This window comes from Agelaius tricolor, unplaced genomic scaffold (assembly GCF_023055355.1).
Source record: "Agelaius tricolor isolate 1412-34295 unplaced genomic scaffold, bAgeTri1.0.p SCAF_2, whole genome shotgun sequence".
In the NCBI taxonomy this organism is placed as follows: domain Eukaryota; kingdom Metazoa; phylum Chordata; class Aves; order Passeriformes; family Icteridae; genus Agelaius; species Agelaius tricolor.
The window spans coordinates 78,093,394-78,105,527 of NW_027269262.1; the positions used below are offsets into that span (position 1 = coordinate 78,093,394).

Below are 12,134 nucleotides of genomic sequence, written 5' to 3' on the forward strand. Positions count from 1 at the left end.
AAATTTATTATCTTACGATGAATATAAACCTGTTGTTTGGAACACATGCCTTCTGCAGGTTGCAAGCAGGAAATCTAACTCATTGTGCTCCCTCAAATTGCTTTAGGCAGCCTTGTTCTAAAAGCTTTTAAGAAGGACCTTTAAGAAGTGCTTTTAAGAAGTGTTTTAAAGGACTTTTAAGAAGTGCTTGTGTAGTGGCCTCCCCACCTGCAGTCACCAGCTCCATGCCAAACATTTTAGTCTGATCAGAACTACAACTGAAAAAACAGAATGTATAATAATCAGATATATGAGATATTGTTAATAATCCACATGAAACAGATTAAAATCTCAGGCACAGGGGACTCAAAAGCAGGGCAGAGCCAAGCTGTTGGTGTTTTCAAGGAGATAATCTTACCTGCCAGTAACTAGGAAGCTACAGGCTTAGCATGCTGACTCTTCAAATATTATCACAGTCATGATTCAGTCTAAGCAGGCTTTTGACAGCAAATAAATTCATCATGATTACTATGAAGTTTAAATTGACCTCTCTGCTCTTTAACAGCTTGATGTGATATCAGTGTTTCCATTTGACATTTTATACTTCTTCTTTGGATTTAATCCAGCACTTCGAGCAAACAGGATGCTAAAGGTAAGATCTGTGTTAGTGATGGATTGCTAACCATGCCTAGATGTTTTTGCAATGCAACAGAAATTTTTTTATAATATTTAGGAATATGAAATTTAGAAACTGTAAAATATCTTCAGGCTAAGGTACAACATAACTTAATAAAGAAAGAAAAAATACAGGGCATAGTCTAGCCAAATTAAGTCCTCATTTTCTTATTTTTCTTCTGACCTTATTATTTCCTAATATTAAAAAGTATTTTTTGATTAAAGTTATTTTTCACATTATTGAAATTAGATCAATCTCAAATAACCTGTTTAGTTTTCAAAGATTTAAAAAAAAAATCACTAAGTAATGCCAATGTACCTTCCCCTTGTGTTGCTTATGTCAGGTGTTTAAAAACATAGGAGGTAATTTTGAGGACAAAAACTATACACAGAATACCTATCAAGCACAAACTAACTTTTGTTATCAATTACAAAGACCTTGGAGCTGTGTAATGAAAGGTCTGAGAAGGGATTAGAACACAGGCCACTGTGTGGCTAAATGCATATGTCTGCACATAATCAACATGTTGACAAAGAATTGGCTTTCACTTAAAGCTGGGGGAATACAGAACTCTGACAATAAAGCAAAGGTGTTCTTCATTTTGCTATTCAATAAAACTTCAAAAATTTCTTAAATCAGAACCAAAATAACATGAAAGAGTGAAAAGTTAAATAGTACCTTGTATTAGGCAACCAGCTGTGTATTGAACAAAAACAAAGGAAAAAGCTACATGCAATCACTAATGATCAACTGCAAATGCTAAACAGGAATAATTTGATACAGCTGCCATTGATACAGAGTATCCTCTAGTGTGGGGCTGTTGATACATATGATCCCTTAAGGAAAGTTACTGGAATTTCAGGAAGAGAAAAAATCATGTAATTCTTTGTGATCATGTTGCCCATGAAATTATATATGTACGAGGAAGTAGAAGTTGTTCACTGAAGTACTCTGACCCAAACAGCAAGGTTATTTCTGCAATCACTCAACACCCAGAAAAACACTTGACTCAAATTTATCTTTGTTTTTCAGCTCGTATTTTTGTTAAGTGTTTGCCATGGTTTAGGAATAGTGTTCTCCAATTTAGTACTCCCACTAAAACTGCATGCCTGGTCCCTCTCCACCTTCAACTGGAGGCACAAAAGGCAATGATCAGGTTGAGATAAGAACAATTTACTGGAAACAACAATGAGACAAGAAAATGACCACTAACAACAACATTGCTAATGACGACAGAGGGTGTAAGAAAAGAAATTATTCCCATGGAAAAACTCCCCAATAATAAACAATACCAGACAGCTCCCTCTGCTGGATTTTCTCAACAGAGAGGTGCACCTTTCTTCCCTAGAAGAAACAGTCCCTTTATCCCACTCAGCAATGACCTGAGATTGTATAGAATAACATGAGTCCTAGCCATGCCCCTCCCAGCTACTGCAAAAATTAACCCTGTCCTGGCCAGAAACAATATTTATAGAAATTTTGATTGCTGAAAAATCCATTTTCAAAATGTGTATGTGAATTAATGCCAGTACTGTTATAAAAAAAAAAATGTGTACTGAAAAATAATGATTGGATTACTTTCATTTGTTTTCCACTCAGCATAACACGTTCTTTGAGTTTAATGATCGTTTGGAAGCTATTATGGAAAAAGCATACATCTACAGGTATGTGCTGATAAAACTCAAGTAGCATGCAAAGCCTGGCACAGAATGAATTTCAAATGATTTCATGAGTTGTCAGTTAAGCATTGGGTGAAATATGATACATCTTTAACTGTTCCATTTAAAGTTGTTTTTTTTTTAATATCTGCCTTTATGGTAATCATTAAAATAATATATATATATATAAGGCCTCACTTATGTATGAAATCTAGCTCAGTTCAGCTGGCCTGCTTCTGGCAAAATTTTCACCAAACTGAGGCTTCTGCCAAAATTTAATTGATCAGAAGTTTCAGAAAGTTTGTTTACTGAAAGAGCTAAAGAACACTTTCTTTAGATTGCTAATAGTGGTTCCAAATCCTCAGAAGCTGTTTATTTGTACTTAATAGGAGTTATGAGCCTGGGCCTGTGTCAACATTTTTCTTCAAACATGCTCTCCCCGTGAACCTGGCATGTACAGAAACTTGATCCTCCACTGCATTGACTACAGCTGGAATGAGGATCAATTCAGCACAGTTCACAAACAGTGATTGTAACTGTAGGCTGCTGAACTGTGTTCTCACCTTCTGCATTGACAGAAAGAATTTTGGATCCAACTCAAGTAGTCCAGGGACACAGCTATGGCAAGATTCATAGGCCCCTCAGCTGCCAGTGATGCCGCTAAGGTCCAAGGAACCCATCTGCTTTGTTATCATTATTGTCAATGTCATCAGCACTGGTTTACCTTGCATAATTCCTACACCAACAAATCCTTTTTCCTATGCTAGTTCTGGGGCATGTATTGCTCCTGTTTTCTGGTGCTGTAGAAATATGTTGGTTACCATCTTATTTCATTTCAGAGAGTATTGCACTTATACAGCACACTTGATATTAATACATTCCAACAAGATATTTTATGAGATTTAAAAACAAGCTAAAGTTCAAAAGAAGGTTCAAATATCTGCTCTTTCATTTTTCCACGTACCTATGAAATAAAACAAAACTTAAAAGTTTGAAAGTTCTACTAAAATAGTTTTGATATGCTGACCCTCACAAAATTTATTCTTATATTTACCTCTCTTTTTGCTTATGGAAGATTCTGTTGTGGTTTGATTTGGGTTTTCCTTGGTTTGGTGTGGTTTTTGATTTTTTAAAAATTATTTTGGTTCAAGAGAGGACTGAATTTCCACAAGATAAAGAAATTTCTTGTCAGTTTCTGAATCTCTGCCCTCTTCAGTTTCTTATTTCATTTTTTTTAAAAATGGGCCTTCATCTGCTTATGGTATTTAACTTGTTCTAATATTGATAAGCTTTAAAATTAGTAGTTTTAAAATTAATTATTTTCCATATTATATTCTTTGCTTTTTGGAGTCATAATTCAATATTTTTTCTGTATTTCCTGTAACATTTGCAGCGAGTATTGACAGATACAGTATATATAATATAGATAACATATAATAATATAGACAATTCTGCATCAAGTAATTAGTTTTTATATAACAATACTGTTATAAGTACATGGATTTCAAAGAACTGGGAACAAATTTAAAACTCATTTTCACCCAAATAAAGTTTTTCAAGGGACAGAGTTTCACACTATTATGAAAATATGGAATGGGAGATGAAGATTCAAAGGAGAAGTTGTAAAGGGGATGTGTATATCCTCAAGCTAGACCAGCTTTGAAGGATGTGATATTTATATACATGTCAAAAACAGGAAAGGTGCTCGTTTTGAAAGGCTGAGACACACAGAGCAAGATCTCACTGGTCCTGTAAAATGCATGCAGTAGCAGAGCCAGCTACTCTGCCCTGTCAGAGATTTTTTTTAGCATGATATTGGTTAAGAACTACAACTGTGTTTGCTGCTTGTGTCTTTGCTTCCTGGCCAAAGGCCCACTCAGATTTTCAGTATTAAATCACTTGCAGAATGTAAACTCTAGAATCTAAATATTTCAAAATGAATCTATTTTCTAATTCATACTTCAGAAAACACTGACTCCCGATTTTCTCATTGACAAATGGAGAACAGAGGTAGTTTTACAGAAGACTACAAGCAGGAGCTAAAAATCTTTAAAACCCCCAGTCTTTTTGTGCAAACGACTGCATCTAATTTTAATGTGACAATCATGCTTTGGTCTGAGATTGGTATAACCACACTTTGAGCAACAAGGCACCAATTAACTAGATAATATCAAACTAAGCTTCTACAGCAAGGGGGATTCCTTCCTCAAACTAATTAGTTTGAGTTTGTAGAAATAGAGCTAGTATGAGTTATTTACATCTTCTCATTGTGATATATTCAACATATGTCTGGAGAAATATAACACAGCAGAGGTTTCTGGAATCTTCACTCAAACCTCAGGAGTCCACTTTCATGGATTCAAACTTGAACAGAAGACCTAGCATGGACAATATTGCAACATTACAAGATCACAACAGCTCTCTGCTGTTCTCTGTAGCTTGCAATCCTAAACAGAGCTGTCCTAGAAGCACACCAACTGTTAAACAGAGAAATAGCATTCATTTGTGAGCATCATAAAGAAGAATAATATGATTAGGTAGATTATCTAATGGCAGGGAAAGGCCAAGGAGGGCATAAAAAGTTACCTGAAGAAGCACCAAAGGAGTGCTTCATGAAGTAACCACACAGATATTAGCTCCCATTACCTTTGTTTATAGATCCAACTCAGTTAAATCTTATTAAATTCTCATCAAAGCACTTAATCAGTTATTCTGTACTGCATAATGCATTGAATTCTAGCTGTAGCAGGTAAACCTATGAACTACCAGTCTGTGTTTAGGCAAGTCCTGCCCTTTTCCTTCTTATTTATCCCCTGCTTGTATGAATATTTCAATAGCTAAATCCAGGAGACATTTCTTTTGATCCCCATGCTCTGAACAGAGGTTATACAATGAGATCATTATTGTGTTAAACAGAAAGCTGCTTGGTGCTTAATCATTGGTATTCTTCAAAGCACTGGCCATAAGCATAAGAACTGGGATTAGGAGTGATATAACTCCTGCTGTAGCAACTAAATCATACTGTTTAGAGGATCTACTGCAGGTTTTATACTACAGGTCTTGTAAAGCAGCTCATTTCTGACCTCAGACATTTCTTGGCTTTAGTTCACAAGTTTAGAGCCTATCTTGGATAGAGTCTGGGAAACACATTATTTTTTACCGTGTACCCTCATTAATATAGCTTCAAATTTCTGGAAATATTCATAGCCATTTAAAGAAGTGGACTATTAACTCCTCAGGGAACCATAATTTAAAAATTACCCCATGTCAAATATTCTAGGGAAGATATTTATTTGACCTTGGACAGATGTGAGAGATGGGTAACTGCCAGCTATTTTTTCATAGACTCAATACAGGTGGGGAGCTACTTACCACAGGCTTAACATCAGTACTGTTAATCCAAAAAAAGTAATGGGTTCTATATTAAAAAAAAAAAAAAAGAAGGAAAAATTTAAGTTGTTTTACAGGAATCTGTTAACTTTTATAGGGTCATTCGAACAACTGGATACTTGCTGTTTATCTTGCACATTAATGCATGCCTCTATTATTGGGCTTCAGACTATGAAGGAATTGGCAGCACTAGATGGGTGTATGATGGCGAAGGAAACATGTAAGTCCTTGTCTTTTGCAAGAGATTTTTTTTATTTTGCTCATTCCTGCCTCCCCATCCTTCTCCCATGCCACTGCTTACTTTTTAAGTGCTTGGATAGCAAATTTTCAGTATCATGACTGCTGATAAGCAGCTTTCAATACTAACATCTATTTGGAGGGTAGGGGCAGTATATAATCAGTTCACCACTTTCAGCTTTTATAGGTTTATGAGTCAGTGCTAAGTGCTGACTTAATTAAACATTTAGAAAGCAACAAGGGTCATAAATTAAACTTACTGGTTGCATATGCACATGGGAACTGTTAGAAGGATTGTATAGCAATTCCTCAAAGGAAACACAGGGAGAGTTAGGGAGTTTTCTTGCTGCCACACAGCATTAAAGTGTCATTAAAGTGCAACATTTTAGTCCCTCTACTCACCCTCGATGGTGATTAGTCTGAAAAAATTCCACCAGCTCTCTCTGATCTTTTGAGAAGGTCATGCTTAAACATGTGGCAGAGTGTCTTCAGAAGAAACAACGATTTTGGCACAATTTTCCACAAACTCCTTGTGACAGCACTGGTTGGGTGCAAAGTAAGGACCATTTATCAGGAAGATGGAGAAGATGTAAGAGAAAAAAGCAAAGTCAAAATATTTTCTTTGTGTAGTTCTGCAAAGATATATATTAGGTCCAGTTGTATGAACATTCGTTTCTTTCAAAGGCTATAATATAAAGCCACAGAAGTTCAATTTGTTCTTTGATTACACTCCTTGCAAAACCACATATAGTATCCTAATGCTGTCATAAACTGCCCTCTAAACAACTTTTCACCCTTCTCTTGGACATGTGCTCCTCTTGTTTGTAGTTTTGTTAGACTTCACAAGTTCGGTGTCAAGTCACTATCTTGAAGAGCAAAACAGACTCTTGGTAAATCAGCACTGATTTTTCATACATAGGGTTATCTCTTGGAAAAAAAAAAAGACATATTTGAAGTTTACACACACCATTAAAATACACAGCTTGAGTGCTGCAGTCAGACATGTGCAAGCAGGATCGTGGAGCTTAGTGGAACCATTTAAGTAAGTGAAGCTATAGATGGGTGTTTATTTGCAGGATTGAGGTTTCCAGAAATCTGACAAGAAAAATGCAGAAGCAATTTCCATTATAGCTATTTTTTTTAATGTGATTCTTAGGAATACTTGTCTCATACACGAAAAGTAAGGTACATAAGAATAAGAAACGTGTAAACTCTGAAAGTAGAGAGTCTTCAAGTTTTTAATGCTACTTCAGAACAGCCTAGAGAACAGGCAAGAAAGAATTACCTGTTTTTCACAGACAAAAATATTGCACATTTTTCTCAGAAAAACAATTGATCAAAATTATTTACTGGCTTTACTACAGACAATGCCTTGTGTGTTCACAGTGGCCAGTTTTTTTGACATTTTGTGCTACTTTTTCCATGAGGAGACAAAAAAAAGTTCTCAAATGAAGTCACACTGCAATCACATGGAATTTAGAGCAGATTTGTTATAAAGAGTGACAATAAAATGATAATTCAAGTTCTGCATTAAACTGAGATTCTTAAATAAAATGCATGTTTGGATATCCAAATAGCCAAATGCAAGAAAAACATTGATCTGTTGGAATGAGTCCAGATGAAACCACTAAATTAATCCCAGGGCTGGAGCACCTCTCCTGTGAAGACAGGCTGGGGAAGTTGGGACTGTTCAGCCTGGAGGAGAGAAGGCATGGGGGGAACTCATAGCACCTTCCAGTACCTAAAGGGGAGCCTACAAGGAGGCAGCACAGGGAATTTTTACAAGGGCGTGCAGAGATAGAACAAGGGGGAATGGCTTTAACTGAAAAAGGACACATTTAAATTAGATATTAGGAAGAAATTCCTTACCATAAGGGGGGTAAGGAACTGGAACATATTGCTCAGAGAGGCTGTGGACTCTCAATACATGAAGGTGCTCAAGGCCAGGCTGGATGGGGCTTTGAGCAACCTGATTTAGTGGAAGGTGTCCCTCCTCATGGTAGGAGGGTTGGAACTGAATAATATTTAAGGTCCCTTCCAACCCAAACCATTCAATGGTTCTATGATATATCCATCTAAACCTCATTAAGACATTAATCCACTTCATTTTGATAATTGTTTGGTGAGTATATGACTTTATTCTTTTGCCTGTATCTAAGTCATACTGGAATATATAATGCCATGAACATAGAACCCCAAAGAGTATCCTACAATGAGCTGCATTTCATAAAATATAGCTTCGTATTCCACTAACAGCAAATGCTGACTGTGTAAAATAGTCATTGCCTCAGAGAATTAGGCATGACATAAAATCTAATCATCAAATGTTTGAGGATTTTTTCACACACAGAAGCATCATGTGAACATTAGTTATAATTAAAGATGTAAGTGAATTTAAGCTTATCAGACAAGATACTTCTAGGTATATTCATTTATTAGGCAAGCAGATATAAGAACAATTTTTCAGGAAAAGTGACAAGTACTGCAGCATATATTATGGCACAGCAGTGAACTTATAATTTTTCTTTCACAGAGCATTCAGGGTTGACAATATTTGAACTCAAATATGCCAGTAGACTCACAAAGAATGGGAACATATTCAGAAATACTATTAGGGATACATAGCTACTTAGCTAATTTTGAAAAATGATGGTAAGCAGTTTGACAAGTAAACCAAAATTCTAGCTGTCTCAGATTACACTGATGCACAGAATATGATCTGGCGCTGATTTAGTGGCCCTAATGCTTTATGTGGAATCCCTGCTTTGTGCATAAAATATTGCTAGTTATGGCCAAAACCAGTTCTTAATAATGTCAACACTCCTAGGATGTTTTTTTCCCTTTTCCAATCTAAAAATAATTAACAGACAGTAGTTCCCATTATTAGTTTGATTACATACATATTTCTGAACAGGCACACTAGCTGGTGAACTAAATCTATAACTAACAGCTATACACAACACTCAAACCACAAGCAAAATTATCAAAGTAGCTCTTCTGTAAATTTCTGCAAGCTCTATTCTTTGCTGGCTTTTGTCCAGGCTGTAAAGTGCTAGTGTCGGTCCAAGATTTGAGCTCTTTTGCATAGCAGCTTCCAGTCAAAGCCTTTGACTTGAGATGTAAAATGCAGCCAACTTTACCTCCCTGCAACACACCCAAATTAGCCACACAGGGTGTTTCCAGCAGTAAAAGCGCACAGCTTGAGTTAAGCAAGACCTCAGTCTCTCCTAATGCAGATGCACAGCAACAGCAGAGCATAGAGCCTATGCAAGTACAGTAGCAGATAGTGAAAAGATCTCTTAAGTGGACAATTCCAACTATATGTGTTTATTTACAATCTAATTTAACTACCTAAGTAAAAGATCAATCTCCCTAATTCCTAAGGAAAATGCACAAATCTTTCCCCTTTCAGGGATTCAAGGCAATGTCGTTGTTCTGAATTATTCCAAGGAAGTATCTCTCTTTCATCACTGTTCACAGAGAAATTAAAACTAGGCAGCTGAAATTCTCATCCAAACCCTCCAGGTCAGCAGTTAGTTTAGGCAAAACAAATAAGTTCACTTTGCTCATGGTGTACTTCTGCTGTTTGCAAGAAGTTTGCAAAATTATTTGGCAAATTTAAGACATCTATTTGCATCCCAATGTTGTTTCTCTGTAGCATGCTGCCTTCCTGTTCTGGGCACAGACTTAGTGGATATCTCTAAGTCCCAGAAAATGGTCACTGTAAGTGTCTAGAACAAATCCACTCCTTTGGTATGCATTGCCCAATGCACAGTGAGACTGGCAAATCTTGAAATATGTCTCGTGGGTTTCAGCTGTGCATTGCTCTTGCAATAGGTCTGATGTGTCACGATCTCAGTGCTTGCTATGCAAAGACGGTTTTGTGCCTCCAGGCAAGCTGTGAATGCACAGCCCAACTCATATGTTAGACTTTCAGACTTTCACCTTTACTTACTTTTTTAAGTAACTACTTTGTAGTTTGCCCCGCTGTGCCTGAGATCGTCAGACCCACAGGCACCTGATGAACACATCACTCTAGAAGAGGTACCAAGAAGGAGGCCATTAGTTTATAAAGGCTGCTGCTTTTCTCTGCTTAAACCCATCCTGGCTGTAATCTGAGAGGAGTCAAACATGATAGTCCTGAAACAATGCTTCCCTGGGCTGAAATGAATATGTGAATATCACCTTAAAAGTTGAGAGACACATGTACAAGGACTTGATTTACCTGCGCTAACCAAAACCATGACAGAAGTTTAGTGCACTCTGAAATGGACTTTTCTGACAAAGATATTTCTATTGACATAATATTACAAGTTATCTTATTTGCAGTGTTTCTGAATGTTTTCATACCTAGGATTTTTTTTTAAGGAAAATCTAGTACTTTGATTGCCTGAAGGATAAACATACTCTCTATGATGTGCAGAGGAAAAAATCCCTTTCTTGTCTCATGGCTGCTGTTTACTTCAACAGTAATTTTATAGCAGGCTGGTAAGCTGTGTAGTGAACAGTGAGTGTTTCCAGACACATGCTGGTAGGAAGCAGAGCTGCTAATACTGTTGAAATAGGAGTTGTTTTTTCTGGCTTTCCTCAAACAAAATTTACAATCTCATTTCCCCCCTTCTTAGGGAAGAAAAAAGCTGATCTGTATTTCAACTGTGCAACTTCCATTTCAGATTAAAATAAAAACAAAAAATGCATAAATTGAGAAAACCTGTTCCAAAGAGATAGAGAATATTGTGTATCTTACCAATAGAAAGTTTCTTTTGAAGCAAAATCACAGAAGAATACAGTATATTAACTAAATCTTAGGAAAGGGTAGAAAGATATAAAAACACTTGCACATTTTGGACATACAACACTGCAAAGAAGAATGTGACCCCTAAATTCTTCTGAGGAGCTACTTTCATTCTTTGTAGACATTCCCAGAATAAAGATTATATTGTCTGTCATGGTGGAGTTTGCAAACTTGGCACACAGAGCCATTGAGGGTGAGTGATTTCCTTAATTACTTTTTTTTCCTAAAGTACCACAGAAATATTGTTAATTTCTTTACTTTTATATTACCCAATTATACATGTTTCAAGCACCACAGCATTCTCAGTTATGGCAAATCAATATATTAATATGTTTTACATAATTACACTCAGCCAAACTAGAAGCATCATTTTATGCTTAAATCTGTAATTCTTCCAAAATGGACCTCAGTCTTTTTCTTATTATTTGTTTATGCTACAGAAGTCTAAGAAAAAGCTGCCACTTATGCATACTTTGCTGGAAACATGCATATGTGATTTTTTTTATCCAAGTGAAAATATTATTGTGGCACAATCGAGCAGTTCATTTTGCATCCCTAACAAGCAAAAATGTTAAGATGGAAGATATGCAATGAATTTTTGTATTTAAGGACTCTGAATGAAAATGGCCAGTTCTGACTGCTAACATCTAAAACTAGAAAACTATGGTAAAAGTGATCATTGTTACTGCATTTTCTTAGTCTGCAACCAAGTATAAAAGGGGCTTTGTAGTGAAAAGCAGATATCAATTACTTGGTAAAGGCTTGTATTTTGGGTGAAAAACTTGAAAACACTTTCAAGTGATTTAAGAAAAAAAAAAACTTCATTGGAATTGGTTGTTTTTGCGAGTTTATTTTCTCATATTTGCACGAAACAGACCTTGCAGCTGTATTATTACATGAGCCTCATATTATGGTGTAGTTCATACCTTACAAAGAGAGGAGTCTGAAATAGACCTAATGTCTGCAAGCAGACCAGGTGTCCTCAGGTTCAGAGCAGGCATGAGAAGAGGCACATGAGACTTTCTATTTCAAAACAAACTTATCTCCAAAAGTATTTGTTCTGTGTCTTAGTGCTGGGGGTGGGGGGGATTGTTTGGGGTTTTTTAAATTATTATTTAAAATGCAATAGAATTCAACTCACATAAGGAATCATCGTTGCTTCAGAAGCAGTAGTCACAGCTAAAGTAATAGAAAATACCACTTTATAATTAAGGAATAAGAAGTTCCATTCCTAATCATCAGCAAAGATGAAGTCTGATTATCCAGAAACTTGGGAAGTCACATTCTAATTAATAGCAGGCTTTTAAAAATACATCTAAACCAGTCACTTGTTTGCTCAGAAAAGAAGGAAATTATAGCATTCTCACAACAATGATTTGAACTAGTTATTCCCCACTGC

The 12,134-nt window shown here is 36.2% G+C and overlaps 1 protein-coding gene across 1 annotated transcript in view; it reads left to right on the top strand.

The window, feature by feature from the left end:
* The window catches only part of CNGB3 (cyclic nucleotide gated channel subunit beta 3), a 60,751-nt gene that overhangs the window by 33,111 nt on the left and 15,506 nt on the right, over positions 1-12,134 (top strand). The window contains exons 8-10 of the mRNA XM_071449452.1: positions 545-631; positions 2,255-2,319; positions 5,801-5,923. Coding sequence (XP_071305553.1) covers positions 545-631; positions 2,255-2,319; positions 5,801-5,923 — 275 coding nt within the window. The remainder of the gene's footprint in view (positions 1-544; positions 632-2,254; positions 2,320-5,800; positions 5,924-12,134) is intronic.